Genomic DNA, 17235 nt, shown 5'->3' with positions numbered 1-17235 from the left:
TAGAAAAGCAAGTATTTTATTTTTTTTAATTACTTAAATTATTCTGGCAAATAAGAAATTTGGATAAAAAAAAGAAATGTTATGTAAACTTCACTTGCATCTTTACCATAAGAGTCTTGTGCTTTCTGCCTTTTGCTTACCGTTCTATAAATGCACCTTTTTAATGGGAATATTGCATGTAAACATTCCAATGAATGCAGACTAAATGATCATTTATAAGCTCAAAGTTGCTTGAATGTACACAAGTGGTAGATGTTAGCCACAGCGACACCTGCAGGTCAAGAGGAGACGCTGTCCTCATTCCTAAGACGTATTGTATTTTATCACTGCATGTTTGCGTTGGCATTTCGATACGCGCACCAAGTTTAATCTGCTATTCAATAAGCAACAAAAACATGGCCAAAAAAAAAAATCTAATTATCTTTACAACTGTACATTCAGAGAAAGAGGAACAGCTTTTGTGTTGCGTATCCTACAAACCATAATCCTCCAGGCGCAGTTGGGAGTCTAAAGACAAAAACATCGTTGCTCTGAATATTTCTCTCGAGCTACAAATGAAGGAAATTCACAAAATATATTGAGGACAAAATGTTTAATTAAAATTAAAAAATACATAGCGCTTTTTTGTTGTTGTTGTTGTTGTCGTCGTCTATGACCTATCGCCCCCAACTCTGAGAAAACATTTACGTCGTCAACAGGTTTAAAACGAGAAAAAAAAAATATAGTTTACAATTAAAACAAAAACATGTGCATGTGTCCATCTATTGAAGCTATGTTTTTTTTTTCTGTACTGGGCTGTTCGTTGATTGTATTGAAGTCGGTGAATGTCTAGTTGTAGTCCTGCGGAACAAGGGCCGGGCTACTGCAGCTCAACAGGCAGGCATGGCAGGGAGACGGTGGGGGTGAGGGGGCGGGAGGGGGGTTAGGGGGTTGATGGATGGACATCAGTACAGTGCCTCGGCGTTACTGCTTCGAGGCCTCTTGATTTTCTCGATGTTCTTCAGGATCATGTCGTGTAATGTTACCTTGATAGAAAACAAAAGACACGTCAGTCATGCTGTCGGCTGAAAGGAGGAATAAAAACGCACTTGAATGGATGATGATGATGATGATGAAGACGACGACATACGTATTGATTTCGCAGCTCTGAAACTATGATCTTCAGACTGATGTATTCCTTCTCATCAATCTCGGTTACTGTGCGCCGATAGTCCTCCTAATTGGGGGGAAGCATTTTTTTTATTATTATATATTAATATTCAGTGTACATCTTCTCTTTAATATATTACCTGGTTAATCAAATCTCCTCAACGTTATTTAACATAAAGTGTATTTGCATTAGCATCCTGCCCGTGATCGAGGTCACGTAAAATGTTACATCACGACTCAATACTAAATTATATTTACTCACCACGTGTGGATATTTTGCTATTTTAGAAACCAGCTTTGCCCTTGTGATGTAGTACCTAGAAGTAAAGAAGAAAACAATGAGGAACCAATTTTGGAGAATTTTTTTTATTTTTTAAAGACAGACAAAAATGTCATTCCTTATTTCGGTGCGATAGGGTTGGGACTTCTACAAACCTGGATATCTGGTCGAGGTAAGACGCTGCCTCCCCTTCGACTGTTCTGAGTTCGGCTACCGTCTCCTCCTGGATCGACACGCCGAAGTTGTTGCCGTCCTCTATCCTGGGGATGAGCAGCTGAACCCACATCTTAACCTGCAGAGCAAAGAAAACGGGGCTCAGAAACAGCAGACTGGGACATCTGGCATCAGTCGCCGTGACTTCACTGCAAAGTGGTGCTCAGGATGGGTTTTTCTTTTTTAACATTAACCTACATCCACTCGCATGTTGGGAGTTTTAAACCATGGTGCCAGAAAAATAAATTAAAAGTTTGCACCTGTAACTTAAGAACCTGTCACTGAAATTAGTTGTAATCTGAAAGAATCTCTTGTTCTTCCCGTTTCATTAATAAGTCGTCATTAGCTCGACACATATTTGACAAAAGTTAAAGACATTAACTTACTGTGTTACATTTCTCTATGAGTGTCCAGATCTCTGGCTTGACCTTCTCAATGAGGTCAACGAGGTTTGCATTGCTCTTCATCATCCCTCCAGGCATGACGAAGACCTTGGTGCCAGTCACTGGGAGACAAGGAGGGAGGGGGGGGGAAGCAGAGAAGGTTATCTCTCAAACATCAGCTCCACAGCTCTTTGGTTTTTGCCGAGTACTGACCCATGTCCTCCCCGGCGCCGTCATCCAGCTTCCTCTTTTTGGCATTTTGCTGCGAAAAAAAGATGCAACAGAACGGAGGCGTCAAATTCTCTCATCTGCACTCGGTAATTATCGCAGGTAGTGAGGAACAACTTTAAAACAAAACAAACAACGGAGCCTCACCGCATCCAGTCCGTCGTGGAGGTTTGAGAGCAAGATGGGGTCCGGCACCGTCAGGTTGATCTCCGAGTGAATCTCCTTCAGTTCAGTGATGTTTATGCTCGGATCCTAAAAAAAAAAAAAGAGGCATTTCTCAAATAATTTGACCCAAACACACTAAATTATTATCCCGAAGGTAGAGTACAAGTATGCCTACATGTACCGTTAATATTATTACACTTTAGAGTTTAAAGGAGTCTCCCGGGAGAAACAACAAACCTTAGTGTGAAAATAACATCCAGCTGGATGAACAAGTGACTGACCTTCAGAAAGTGATCAAGCTCCAGTAACTTCTTTGGGAAGAAATTTGCGACTAGATCCTCTGCCTGGAAGAAACACATGTTTTAATAAAGAGTCTTACATGAAAAACAGTTTGTGAAATACATAAATATATATATTTATATTTACAAGTAAACAGACACTTACTTCTGAGGTGATACGTTCCCTGAAAGCATCAACCTGTAACAACACATTCCCAAATATCAGAACGGGATCAACAAACTTAATGCATTTTATTTTTTATTAATTTTTTGTATTGCCGTGCTCAAATCTAATTAAGAGATCACGTTGCATATCGAGAAGTTCGTTTTTTGTTTTTTTTTGTGTGTGCGTGGTCTAATTTATCACCGCGTGCTCTGTAAAACGTGTCTGGTGCGTCACGATAATAAACGAGTTTAAATATAAAAATAAAAACACTCAACGCCGGTATGATAACGAGGAGCTAACTTTGGTAGCTCAGGCCTTTTTTTTTTTTTTTTTTGTACATGTGGTCTTCCGGTCGTAAACTTCACGAGCGTTGTAAACGCAACCTCCACCCCCCCCACCCACTACTCCTCCTCCACCACCACCCACCTCCACCCCACCTCCTCCTCCAACCGTGAAAGGTTAACGTCACCGCGACGCAGCACCTGTCGGGGACGGTTTCACAGGTATACCGTGAAAAAGCAAGGCGGGAAAGACGCCGGTGAGCCCCCGGTAGCTGCCCGTTAGCCTCGGCCTTAAAAAAAAAAAAAAAAAAAAAAAAAAAAAAAAAAAAAAAAAAAAAAAAAAAAAAAAAAAAAAAAAAAAAAAAAAAAAAAAAAAAAAAAAAAAAAAAAAAAAAAAAAAAAAAAAAAAAAAAAAAAAAAAAAAAAAAAAAAAAAAAAAAAAAAAAAAAAAAAAAAAAAAAAAAAAAAAAAAAAAAAAAAAAAAAAAAAAAAAAAAAAAAAAAAAAAAAAAAAAAAAAAAAAAAAAAAAAAAAAAAAAAAAAAAAAAAAAAAAAAAAAAAAAAAAAAAAAAAAAAAAAACCGGAGCTATGCTACCGAAATGCGGCTAACACGCTCCCGCGAGGCAAACTGGCAAACAAACAACGTCGGATAAAACCAAAACAACTTCACGCGCGGCTTCCCGAAGACGCGATTCTCTCACCTTGGTTTTAATTTCATTGTCCACCTTGAGGAGCGAAGACATTTTATGCGATCGAATATGCGGAGATCGATCGTCCCTAGCGGCATTAAATTCACTCGCAAACGTGTGGCTTACTACTTGTCAGCCACACTTTGTGAGCTTAGAGATGACGACGATAGCGCGCGACGCTTGTATTTGACTGCGCGTGCGCGAAACGTCACCGTCTATTTTTTTTTTTTTTTTTTTTTTTTTTCTCCTCGACGCAGCTGACGATGTAAACAAGAGAAGACAGTCGAGGGCAGCGGGGATCAAAACAGGCCGGCGTCGCCGCGAACGATAGCCATTACGCGCTCGTAAACGGCCGACATGGGGCTCCCCGTTACTATTAAAGTCAATTTCCGGGGGAACGTGAAGAGATTTCTGGCTCAGGATTTGGACAAATTGGAGTGGGAGTCCGTTGACGTCTGGGTAAGCTTGCTAGCGGAGCGCGATGGCTAAAACGCTGGCGCAGTTTGGTGAGAAGCAGGCCCAGACACGGCCTCCACACGTAAACAACCGAGCACCTGAAGGACAGGCGGGTGCTGCTGCGACAAAACGTGGGCATAAGTGGTGATATTCAAGTCAGTCGGTAAACGGGGGGGGGGGGGGGGGGGATGCGCAGTTTACTTTGACGTTACGGCGGTTTTATTTTTTAATTTTTATTTTATTTTATTTTTTGTAAATACAGGATCTACTTGACAGCCAGCCATTGTTGGCGTCTTCGTAAAACGTTTGAGGAAAAATAAAATAAAAATTCAGTAACAGTGTTTTTTTTGTTTGTTGTATTTCTTCTTCTTCTTCTTCTGTGGATTTGATCTGAACTCTGCTCCATTATATTTCAGATCAAAGCATCGTTTGGGATCAACCACTTTCAGGTCAAATACTTTGACGAGGATAACGAAGAGGTAACAAACAAATATGAAGTGCTTTGCAATAAGTTGCTTTTATGTTTTAGTCTGAGTCTTAAGTTCGTTCATTAATTCTTATTTAACTTATTTCAGATTTGCATAAACAGTCAAGGTGAGAAATTATATCTTAGTTTTTTTCACATTTCTTTTAGTATACAAGTTAATAATAAACTTTAATATGTGGACAACATGTAATGTAGTTGTAATTGTAAATGATGTTAATATTACTTTGTTTTTAAACTTTTTTTGTGTGTTTCTAGATGAATATGAAGAAGCCATCAAGGTACTGTGGGTTTCTTGTTATATAGTAAAAGACAGAGTTATATTTAGCAACACAATACACAAGTTATTGTCATTTCAGAAGGGAAAGACAAGACTTTCCTTAAGTAGGGAAGTTAACTTCACCTAAGGCAAGGCTAATTTGTTTTTAGAGCACATTTCATATACAAAGGCAACACAAAGTTAGAATAATATGGACAATATAGAACACAAGGAAAAAAACAACAAAACAAAAAACCTACCGTAGGCTTCAGTGTTCATTAAAAGCAGTGGTAAACAAGTGGGTTTTGAGCTTGGACTCGAAAGTAGTCAACAACTCTTAAGTCCTAGCTCTTTCGGTAATTTATTGCACATGTCGGCAGTTTAGAAAGTCTTAATTACAACCGTGTCGGCTGCAATTTGGATCAGCCGAAGCCGTCTGATTAAATATTCTCTGATCCTTGAGATATGTTTTTAAGTGATAGAAGGTGGATTTTGTTATTTGATATGATGTGATTACTGAAATGTAGGTCTGCGGTTTTGTAGCTCAGCTTTTATCCCTCAGGCACAAACACGGACAAATATCCAGTTGCTATGTTATAAACACGGCACAACTATGTCCTTGTTCCAGTGTGGCAGCATAGCAGCATTCCTAGGCTGCAGGACAACAAATATCAAAGACACATCGTACATATCTGCCTGAATGTGTGTCCATATCTTTGCCTATGATTTTGTGTCACTCCTCCACTGTGGTATGTGTGTAACATTAATTTCCCCACACAGAGTGCGGAGAAGCAGGGGAACCAGTTGCACATGAACGTGTACAAGATGAAAGGGCAGGCCTGCGGAGGCCCACTGAAGACGGAGGTGAAGGAGCTGAAAGGAGACCTCCGACCCGCTCCACCTTACCCATCGAGGGTCAAAACAGTGGACAAAGGAACACAGGTCACCCCGGAGCGAGAAGCTGTAAGGAAGCAAACGCATTCCCCTCCTCTTTCCCCGCTTTATCTTCCTCATAGACGCTCGCATGTGCAGTGTTTATAGTCTTATTAACTCTCGTAAAACATTTTTTTGAAATAGTTGTTGACTTCAAATCAACTAAATGTTTTGTGAGGATTTGTGTCAGTTTGTGCCTCCAATATTTACAAAAAATCTCAACTCTGCTATGTCTGATAATGTCACATTAAAATATTGTATTTTTTACAGGTAACAGTAAAAGACAACAAGGGGAACAAACCAGAAGATGAGCCTCCTCCCATGTGGTTTAGATCCTACATGGAGAAGGTGCGATTTAATTCTCAAGCAACTGATGTAAACAAATAAGTCAACTTTTCACATTTTATCTTTGATGAATGATTCATATTTCTGTCTTTGAAGAGAAACGAATAAAACTCTTTTTATTTTTTTTATTTTTTTCCCCCTACAGTTTAAAGATGAGGTGGTAAAGGAGGTAGTGGAAAGGATGTGCAATGACTTCTCCGGTCAGTGTTGTACCCACAAATCCTCCGACGGCCCCCTGGAGGTCATTGGGGCGAGTGGCGGTCCTATAGGACCCAAACCGGGCCCCTCCACCTCCAACGGATCTCTTGGCTACACCCCAAACTGCAGCAGCTGCAACAAACTCACCTCGGAAGGAGCCTACAAATGCAGGTAAACATGAAATATCCCGAGGAAAATAAACAACCGGTCGGCTTTTGATAGAAGATGTGGTTTAATTTCTAAATACAGAATTCGAAGTTATGGATCGGGAAGTGACAAAGGTGACTTTGAATGTGTCACACACTTATTTTTATTGCTCCTTGAGACCTTTGTGCTCTTTTGATTTTTGTCTTTTAGCTTTTTCTTGCATGGTGGTGGTTCTTTTTGAGTGTCCATATTGGTATTTTTGTTGTTTGTTTTTCCCGCCAGTGTGTGCCCGTCCTGCATCCTGTGTGAGCTGTGCAGACATAGCCATGACCCGAGCCACAACCTCGTGAGAACCAAGACACCTCTCTCCATCCCTGAGCACGGCATGTCGGGAGAATTAAGGTAAACCTCCAAACCTGAGGATAAATCCAGCTTCTTGAAACAAGTAAATATTTTGTACTTACAACAGTGCTAGCCCTTCTTGTTCTCACTTCTTCTACATTAATGGAGGAAAAACATAAATGTTAAATGCACACAAAGCAGGATTCTAGCAGCTAGATTACCCTAATTGATGAATTTTTTTGAGTGGGGATGTGTTTTGTTTTTTGGGAAAAAAATAAACTTTTGATAGTCAACAAATAGGTGTTCCTGATGACATTTCAAACCAGGTTCCCAAGGCGAGGAGACAGGACAGTGCGCAAGGCCGAGCGACAGCGCCTCAAAGCTGAAAGAAGGCAGCTAAGGGCCGAAGTGAAGGAAATCAAGAAGAAACTGAGACTGGAGAAGAGGGGGCTGCAGTGGAGCGGGCCCTCTACCTCAGGCAGAGCCAACCTGACAAACATGGCCTCTGCATCCACCCAGGTCCCAGCCCCGCTCCCTCCTGCTGCCTCAGATACAGCCTCAGGTCCAGCCCCAGCCCAAGGTCCCATCCCCGCCCCGGTCCCTGATCCCCAGGCCTCCAGTCCAGAGTAAGCGCCACCTCGGAAGGGCGTCCGCCAAGTGCTGGGTACCTCGAAACCCAGCATGGATGCAAAAAAAAGTCTTTTTTTTCCAAGAAAAGAAATCAAAATATGCCATCTTTGTAATCTAGTCTGTATGAGTGTATCGCTGGCTGCTCTGGGGTGGTGGAAAATGTTGGAACTACCTCAATGTGAAAACTGCTGCTGCTGCTTCATAGATTTTCTAAGAAAAAAATGCTTTTGAGCTGCAAAAAAAAAAATCTGGGGTCCTGCTTTTTTGATTCGTAGAGAAACAAAAGAGATGGGTGTTATGAGAAAACAGGGCTATTTTCAACAATGCTCTGTACACTTGAAACTAGGGGTCCCGGGGTCTCGCACACGTCCTTGGTGCCCACTATGGCTGCCTTGTTTCTGGATGAAAATCTGCCTGACGGCACCCGTCTGGAGCCCGGTACCAAGTTCATCAAATACTGGAAGATGAAGAACTCGGGCACTATCAGCTGGACCTCAGAGACTAAGGTACCCCTCCCACTCTTCGAGAGGACAGGCTCCACTCTCTCTTTGCCCCCTACCCCCACCCCCTCCCTCCTCGCTTCACCTCCACTTTGAGTCTCCACTCAGCTCATTGCCCCTTCTTATCCTCTAACACCAGCTAAGATATTTTACCCAGCCTAATACCACTAATGCCCTTTCTGTCTGAGACCTTTATTATTTTTCATTGAGTTGAATCTGTGTTGTGGTTTTGAGTTTTTAATGTCTTTGTCGTAGTTCGAATGAATGGGTGTGTGTGTGTGTGTGTGTGTGTGTGTGTGTGTGCGTGCGTGCGTGCGTGCGTGCGTGAGCGAGTGTGCCCCTCACTTGTGTACTTTTTCTGTCGTGCGTCTTTAGTTGCATGCTCTCGTCTTTGTGCCTTTTTCGCATGTGTATTCCTATTTTGTGTTTTGTGTATGTGTGTACGTGCACCCAGCTAGTGTTCATGTGGGGAAACCTCGGCTTGGCGTCAGAGGAGAAGAGGGAGGTGCCGGTGCCGCTGCTGCTGCCTGGACAAGTGGGAGTGGTCAGTGTGGCCTTTGTCGCTCCGGTGATGGAGGGGACGTACACCTCCCACTGGCGGCTGGCGCACTGCGGGTGTCAGTTTGGCCCGCGTGTCTGGTGCAGCATCGTGGTCGACCCCGGCGACGGCCGCAACGCGCTCGGGCATCGGAGCAAGCGACGGGCAAGTCTGCTATCCAGTGACACCCTGCACAGCTGCAACTGCTCACATCTGTACATCTAGAACACGTCCTGAATGGAGATGCTCGCTCACGCATGTCGATCGTACAGTTTTTGTATTCCATTTTTTTCGGGGAAAACTTATCAAAATTATGGGGCTGAAACCATTTTGTCAATTAAGCGATTAGTCGCTTGAGAGAGAAAAAAAACAAACAATTTTGCACAAAATCATTTAATTGTAAAAATTAATTCTCAAGTAAAAATGAGGATGAAATGTGAGGATTTGCTTTGTTTGTTTTTTCACAACAAATTTTAACAGGTTTTTATCAAACAGTAATAATTTACAGATTAATCTGTAGTTGCAGCGCTAAATTCTTTGAAACTAAAAGTCCAGAAGAGATATGGCAGAAGAACGTGGTGCACTGAGATGTTTAGGCCTCATGTTTTCATCATTTTTATCACTGCAGCCAGTATAAATCCAGTTTCCAGGGTAAAAATGAAAAACAAATTATGTAACGAGACACAGTGGTGTTTGTGATTAGGATTTGATGACACATAAAAACAGATGACTGCCAATAATGCAGGAATCCTTTTCACTCTTTGTTACTACAGTATGTGTATACGGAAGGTTTGTTTTAATGAGGTATGAAGGCACAAAAACAAATAATCTTGAATAAGATCAGAATCTGTCAGTGGCAAAGAGTGGCAGGAAATGAGCATCTACTTCAAGATTGTTTAGATAACAGATATTTTCACATATCGTAATATACCAATAGTCATATCCATGATATGAATGTGTGAATGAACTCTGTAGTGATGCCACTCTTGTTTGTGCTTCAGAAGGAGGAGTTGAAGCCGGTGGAGAAGGAGAAGGAGAAGGGAGAGGGAGAAGGAGGTTCGGTCCAATGACAGCGGTCCCGGCCTGGCCGTTGACTTCCACCATGAAGACTACTACTTCCCCTCCGTCGACCTGCTGACTGCACAGGTGAGCACTCAGACAGCTCCGGCAGTCAGTAACCCAAAACATGTTTCACAGTAGCTTTGGTCGAGAACTTTTAAGTCGCACGTCGGCTTTAAAAAAAGAAAAAAGGCCAAATTTCAAAGAGGAAATGTTGTGACATGTACTGGATCAGAAATAAGGCTTGTTTTTGATTGCACACGCTGTTTTACACTGTGACACGTCAGTGAATTTTGAGAAAATATACTGTGAATAAATGAGTAGAAAATCATTCACACACTGTCTTTTTTAGGATCTACTCTCATTCGAGTTGCTGGATATAAATATTGTCCAAGAGTTGGAAAACGTTCCTAACAACACCCCTGTGGGTTAGTAACATTTCACGCTTTAATGTTGTTGTTTTTTGTAACATGCATTGTATGTTTCTGCCTGCACTCCTATTTCCAAACTTTTATTTTGGCTTTAATACAAAAACATTTAAATACATAAACTGCGTTGTGTTTGCTCTGCCTAACTTCTAGATGTGACCCCGTGTATATCCCCTCTTCCCCATGATGCACTGGTGTCGGAGAAGGCCATCGTTGCACATGTTAAAGAGGACACAGAGGTCACAGGAGTCAGGAGGCTTTTCGGTGAGACTACAGACAGAAAACTTCCAGAGTTTTGTTTATTTAACAAAGTGAATTATTAAAGTAAAACAAAAAGTTTGAGGCAAAAGTTATTTAAATAACACCCAAACTGCTGACTGAGCCGTTGGTGGCCGAGTTGCATTGTGGGTAATGTAAACACCCAAGTTTAACAAAGGAAGAAGAAAGGTGCTTCTTCTTCTGACAGGAACCAAAATACTGAATCGCTCCTAAAATATGTGTCGTCTTTCCCCTCAGGAGTGAAACTTCGGCAGCCGCGGGAGGTGCTGGAGCCGGCGGCCCTGGAGGAGGAGCGGGAGGAGGAGATCAGCGGAGCTCAGTTTCTCTGCGAGACCGTCATCCGCTCCCTCACTTTGGAGGAAGCCCCCGACCACAGACCCCCCCGCAGGGCGCAGCACAGCAGCCTCAAACCGCAGGGTGAGGAGCCACTGAAGTTTTATATTTCATAAATCATCTTGTGCAGCATAATAGGTTACTCAGCTTTCGTTCATTTTATTTTAATTTTTTTTTTGTCACACAAAACATCTCCAGTTGTTTCCCGGGGTCCGACCTTTTGCTTTGAGAGACCAGTCGAGGCTGAGAAGACTGAGAAGGTGCAACATGAGGAGATCTGTGCCGTCAGACTGGAGACTTCAGCTCTGCACACCAACACTGGTCTCAACCAGATCGCACAGGAAGTGGAGACCAAGCCAGGTCAGTGAAGAACCTCCAGGATTTATTCAGTTCTATTTCTTTCCAATTAAACTACTGATTTATTTCCTTTTTTTTTTTCTTAACTTTTCCCACATTTCTTATTTTTTTCCGTGTGTTTTTCTTCGTGGAGGCCTCTCCTTGATTTTTTTTTTTTTTTTTTTTTTTTTTTTTTTTTTTTGCCACTTGCTAGTTCTTTTGCTGGAACCAGAGAATGAAAACCTGCATATCAGTTCACATCACAATAATGAGGACAAGGAAATGTCGGATACCATGGAAACCATGAAGGACGACCAAGAGGAGAAAGAGGAGGGTGGAGCCAAAGGAGAAGACTGGGATGAGGTGAGATGTTCATCTTGTTTATACGTACACGTTTGTCTTAAAGGACAAAGCCGATCATAAATTATTAAGATTTTGATCCAAAGCAGGAAGATGCTAGTTAGAAAGATAACGGAAACAGCCATGTTATTATTTGTCTTTGCTACACTGCATTTTTCTGCTGATTCAGTGGGGTTTTAGAGGTTCTATTTAGCTTAAGAAATAGTGTAAAATCTCTTATAAAAGCTGGTGTTTAAATAATCATTCTAATCCCTGTAACAAAAGAAATAGTTTAGTGTCTGTCCAGCATGAATAAATAGAGGCTAGTCGCAAGTAGAGGAAAAGTAAATAACATTCCTGGAGCTCAAATAACCTGCAGCTTCCAATATATATTTATGTCAACTGAGCTTCTATTTTTTTAACAAAACAAAAATATGCTTTCCTACTAATTTATTCCAATAATTTCTTCACTTCTGTCAATAAAACCTCCTGATGTTTTTGTCCCACATTAAAAGGCCACCAATAAAAAGAAGGTTGCATAACTTTTAATGTGTAATTTTTTTTGTTGTGCTGTGGATATGAAGATTATACTGAATTTATCAGTACAAGAGGGTGATAGGAGTTTTGATTACTTAACGAACAGGATGATATACCGCTAATAAAGGTCTGAATACTTCCTACTTCAGTGGAAATACTATCTGAGAATTTTTCTCACCTTATAAAAAAACAAAACATTTGACGTTTTCGTGTTGAAATTGAACTATTTTATTCTAAAGTTTCTCTCTGATATAATGAGAGTTGTTTTTATGTCCGTATATGTCAGCCATCTTCTCCTCCTGCGTCTCAGGTCAGCAGCCAGACCTCCTCGGTCTCCTCCTGCGACGATTACATCATCGTCCTCCCCGACTGCTTCGACACCAGCCGGCCTCTGGGGGAGTCCATGTACAGCTCCGCCATGTCACAGCCCGACGACGATGACGCCGCCGCCGCTGCCGCTGCTGCTGCTGCTGCTGCTGCCTCCGCCGATCCTCACGCAGAGCAGGAGGACGAGGAGGAGGAGCAAGAGGAGGAGGAGCAGGAGGAGGAGGAGGAGGAGGAGGAGGAGGACTCCAACCCGGAGCCGGACGGGGCGGCGCCGCCGAGAGAGAAGCAGGAGCGGACGGAGGCGACCGCCGCCGAGGATTCGCTGAGGAGCACCTGGCCTCCGCCCGCCCCCCATCCACAGCAGCGTGAACCAGATGCTGTGTGCCTCCCAGACTCTGGACGCCGTGACGCTCACGCCTGAGGTGGTGACACCGCCCGTCCTGTCTCTGCCGCCCCCGCCCGCCCTCTACTCACCCAGGTCAGACGGAGGCTCGATCAAACGATCCCCGTGTAGTTCAGAAAAACGTTGACCGTGCAGCGTCATTTCCACGTGGTTTTTAAACATTCAGAATAAACACCAGTACAATTAACATGTTTCTAACAAATCCTTCTTCTTCAGCCGTTTCTAATGGTTTCATTCTTGGTGGTGTTTTAGGTCTGAGGCACTGTACCTGGCTGAGGATCCCAGTCCTCCAGCTTGTGAAGCACGCGAGCCACACCAACCACGGGTTCACCTAAATGGTGAGTTTTTACCATCACAATTCCTGGATGTCACTTCACCACACACTCACCAAACAAAACGTGCTGCTTGAATGTGCAACTGCTGGTCCCTCTGGTGCTCTTCAGTTGGGAGGATCGAAACGAGTTGAAGTTGAAGAAATCTGAGGCACTCAAGAGGTCAATACTTTTAAGAAAACTTTTAATATCTTATGGCTATTTAGTCACAGTTAAAAACACGCAAGTACAAAATGGCTGTTTCCTTTACTTGGGTTACAAAGTGTGTACTGTAGGGACGTACTACGTCCTCATAAACACATAAAAAAGTGTCTTGAACTTTGACCCACTTTGTCACATCCTATAAACAAACTACATATTCGGAGTAAAAAGAAAAAGGAAGCGATTTTAGTTGGCTTCCTTTTAATGATGCCTCTTCTTCTTCTACTCCTTCTTCATTTTGCGGGCGGAGCATCAGCGCCACCAACCGTCTCGGCGTCTCAGTCGATGTGACGGATCTTCCGCTGAGCAAAGGACTGTGGGTCAGAACAGTCAGAGTAGCATGCCGGCCTGCAGACTGCAAAAATACGACCAGATGTAGTGGTACATCCTGGTACTTTTGCCATCCTACGTTTAACATACTAAGTATTGGGACGTGCTAAATCTTTTTTTGGCATACTAAATAGTACGGTAGTGTTGATATTGGAAGGCACAGTTGTTGGCAAGTGGTCACATGATTAACACGGACCGATAAGCAGTCAACCTCCTCAGTGTAAACAGTCACATGTCCAGCAGAGGAAACTGCTGGCTACTTTTTTAAATGATTTCCCCCTCGTGTGCCTCAGATTTCTTCAACTCTACCTCCATTTCAGTAACACAGCAGGTTTGGGCACACATCTGTTCATTCAGTAGCAACACGGCTGCCAAATGTAAAATAAAGCAGTTTAACTTCTCTGTCGTCTGCACTGTGTTGACCTGAATTAGCAGCTTCACACTTCGTGGACAGTTTGCTCCGTCAAAGCGAGAGGAAACCACACAGGAAGTGAGACTGCACACAAGCTCTCAGGATTTGTCCACTCAGCAGAACGCTCTGTTCCTCCTCCAATATGTGTTTCTGTGACATTTTCTTTTCTTTCCATTATCTGTTCTGCAGTATCATCTGGTCTGTCGAGATCAGCCGGCTCAGCATCCAGTGCCTTCGAGACGTATAATCCCAGACCCAGCAACGCGCTGCAGCCAAGGTGCAACACGACACGGAGTGCAACTTGATATGCTTCAAACTCCTGCGCTAGTTTCTCTTTTCTGTTTAACTGCTTTGTCACGACTTGCTCTAACAAATAATGAACGTGTAAAATCAGGGACGACAACAAAAGCAGTGTGATATGCTTTTTTTTTTTTTTTTTTTTAAAGTTTGGTGAAATTGAGTCAAACAGGAAGACATTGTTCCCTGTAAGGCTGTTATGTAACCCAGTGTGACCACATCACTGTGTGTTGGCAGCAGGGCCCAGGGAGGCATCACAGAGGGACTCGTCAAGGGAGCCCTCTCCGTGGCAGCATCCGCTTACAAGGCTCTCTTCACTGGACCAAACTGTTCCATACAGGTAACATCGCACCGCAGCACACAGTTTGAACATGCAGCCGACATTCAGGGCAGAAATAAACTACAGCGGCAACGTGTTTTCATAAAGTTACAGCGATTTCGTGAACCGAGGGCGTTTTGCAATCTTTAAAAGCACGTGCATGTAATTTCCCTCCCCTACTGCGATCAGAATGGGAGAAACATGTGACACCCTCCCATTTCAAGAATATTTTTGTTGTTGTTGTTTGTAGTTAATTTTTCCTTCACTCCCCCCGTTTCCGCCCGTCTCCTCACAGCGAGGCATCGATCCCGCCACCCGACAGGACCCTTCCATGATGGCCATGCTGCTGGAGATGGGCTTCAGAGACCAGCGGCTCAACCAGCGGCTGCTGAGGAAGCACGGCTACAGCCTGCTGCACACCGTCAACGAGCTGGTGCAGATGGCCGAGGACCGGCAGAACCGAGACGCCGGCACTCAGCACTGAGGGAGGGGGAGGAAGCTGAGCGAAGGGCAACTGTAAGACCACGAAAAAGAAGGAAGAGATTTGACTTTTAAACATAATGTAAAAGAGAGCAATTAGGCCGTATAGCTCTTCTTTTAAGTTATTTGAAAAAAAAATAGTCCTAAAGAAAACCAATTTATGATTCATGCAGTTGATTGGTTTTAAAAGGGTGAATATTTTATTTGGACCCACAATTCCACCAAAAAATATTGAACGAAAACAAAATAGGAGCATTTATTTCTTGATTATTAGAGATAAATGAATGGCTTCTCCTGCCTTTGCCTTTTAATTTAGCTTCACCATTTCAATCAAATGAATCATATATACATATATATCTATATATATACCTATATATAGAGATATATAGATATACACTCTTGTAAATTGTTATGGATAGTGGTTAACCTTTGCCATGCCTTGTTTACCGGGGCTATAGAGCTTTACGTGTCGGTCTAACAGAGCAGGAGCTTGTAGTTTGGACGGGACGGAGGTGTGTTTTTCAGCTCTTCATCTTAAGTGTTTGTATGGCTGTCGTAGCTGCTTCCTCAGCGCTGAAAAATAACTGTCTTATCGGCAGAGCTTGGCTAGATACGAATCACTAAACACAGCAGTGATAATGAATGTCGTAAAACAAAACAAAAACAAAGAAAAAAAACAACTAAAAGTAGAAATGTCCTGAAAAGCCAGCTCTCGTGATGTTGATGAAGCCACGTGGATGTTCTGGGTGTTGACGGGTCCGAGTGCAGTAACGAGAACAACAAAAATGGATATTTAAAGACTTTTCTCGATTATCGTAGTGAAATCTGCCTAACAATGCAATCTTTTTTCTGTATCAAGAGTACTGTTATTTTAGACGTTGACATGTGGAATGTACTACACACACAAAAAGCGTCCGGACGGATCACTAGTTCGGGCTCCAGATGTTTTCTACCGCTTTTTAGGAGACACCTGCATGACAGGTAGAGGCTTTTAGAGATGAGTCGTGTTCTCGTGGTCTTTTAGCACAGTCACCAGTGGAAAATGTCCGCTTTGCGTCATCTTTCCATCACCCCCCCCCTCACCTCCCCGCCTGCCTGCATTTTTTCACACGTGTTCTTCACTCAACCACCGACTGAAACACCCAGCAACCGTCATTTAGCTCTAATTCAAGCTGAGATGTCTCTTAACAACACACATTCCTCACTCTCATAGTGGAACCAAGTATATTTTACTTTTATTGCATTGCCTTTATGAAAAAAATGATTTCTAGTTTACTGAAACATACATGTGAATTGACACTGTGGTGTGTGTGTGTGTGTGTGTGTGTGTGTGTGTGTGTGTGTGTGTGTGTGTGTGTGTGTGTGTGTGCGTGTGCGCGTGTGTCAGGATTTAAGTTAACGTACACCTCTGGTGTTTTGAATGATTCCTCCTTTGCGTGTGTGGGTTGATATTTTTTTCTTTTTTTTAATTTTCTTTTTCTTATGTTTCTGACTGTCCCATCTTTATGAGAACCGTGCTCTAGAGAATAATTCTGAATATATCTACGATGCTTGTCAAATTATTCTTCTGCCAGAGTGTATACATCAAATACCCTTCTGTCAATCCGCCAATAAACTATTTGCACATCTCTCTGGTCTCTCTGTTTAATGAAAAATGGGTGAATGTGTTTCATACAGTACGTTCTGTACCGGGTTGAAAGTACAGAGGTTAGCGTCTTCTGATTATGCTGCATTATAGACAAAATGAATATATTTAAATGGCCTTTGTCACGAGTGAAGAGCGGCTTTTGCGTTATTTCAACCATATAGTTAGTGACACAGTGACGCAGAGGTATGGTCCGTAGCTGGTGTAGGACAGACGCACAAGTAAAGCACATGTATGCAAAACATAATTAAACCGGTCCAGGCAGTAAAAAATGAAATAAAAGTACTTACTATGGTCCAGTATCTGTCTAAAGGTTGTACACAATTTTATTATGGGCTAATTTATTTTGGGAGCACAGGCAGTACATTCATAAATTTAAGATTAGAAATGATTTTAGTCTCTCTTGTGCTTATAGTGCGTAATAAAAAAATTAAATTACAAGTTTAAAGCGGAAGTTTAATACTTTGGAGAAATGTGCCTCCTTGCAGACAGGAGATGAGAGGATTGATGCAACT

At 42.4% G+C, this 17235-nt stretch overlaps 2 protein-coding genes across 2 annotated transcripts; one reads left to right on the top strand and one right to left on the bottom strand.

The window, feature by feature from the left end:
- Positions 1-468: 468 nt before the first annotated feature.
- Positions 469-3993, bottom strand: psme3 (proteasome activator subunit 3). Its single transcript, XM_069704608.1, has 10 exons — positions 3844-3993; positions 2863-2895; positions 2700-2762; positions 2401-2505; positions 2239-2287; positions 2029-2147; positions 1585-1721; positions 1412-1466; positions 1130-1216; positions 469-1025 (listed from the first exon to the last, which is right to left on the bottom strand). The coding sequence occupies exons 1-10, from the start codon at positions 3883-3885 to the stop codon at positions 945-947; spliced, it is 771 nt and encodes a 256-aa protein (XP_069560709.1). The 5' UTR covers positions 3886-3993; the 3' UTR covers positions 469-944.
- An 82-nt stretch (positions 3994-4075) lies between these two features.
- On the top strand, positions 4076-16705 carry nbr1a (NBR1 autophagy cargo receptor a). The gene is given in 24 exon segments (XM_069704613.1): positions 4076-4290; positions 4704-4766; positions 4863-4881; positions 5030-5052; positions 5811-5993; positions 6234-6338; positions 6454-6677; positions 6936-7055; positions 7322-7621; positions 7972-8131; positions 8580-8828; positions 9665-9703; positions 9705-9809; positions 10075-10150; positions 10304-10414; positions 10667-10846; positions 10961-11122; positions 11313-11461; positions 12261-12646; positions 12648-12779; positions 12957-13042; positions 14169-14256; positions 14514-14616; positions 14891-16705. Coding segments are annotated over 24 exon segments (3354 nt in total). The 5' UTR covers positions 4076-4188; the 3' UTR covers positions 15080-16705.
- Positions 16706-17235: the final 530 nt, after the last annotated feature.

This window comes from Brachyistius frenatus, unplaced genomic scaffold (assembly GCF_029030835.1).
Source record: "Brachyistius frenatus isolate BFR_SWC_R1_liver_20210118 unplaced genomic scaffold, ASM2903083v1 Contig_51, whole genome shotgun sequence".
In the NCBI taxonomy this organism is placed as follows: Eukaryota; Metazoa; Chordata; class Actinopteri; family Embiotocidae; genus Brachyistius; species Brachyistius frenatus.
The sequence above is the reverse complement of the archived record's forward strand: the minus strand, read 5'-3'. Positions and strand labels throughout refer to the sequence as shown.

Coding starts and splice junctions, on each gene's coding strand:
- psme3 (XM_069704608.1), bottom strand. CDS start 3,885: ATGTCTTCGCTCCTCAAGGTGGACAATGAAATTAAAACCAAG. Junction 2,763..2,862: donor GGGAACGTATCACCTCAGAA/GTAAGTGTCTGT, acceptor TGTTTCTTCCAG/GCAGAGGATCTAGTCGCAAA. Junction 1,217..1,411: donor TAGCAAAATATCCACACGTG/GTGAGTAAATAT, acceptor CCCCCCAATTAG/GAGGACTATCGGCGCACAGT.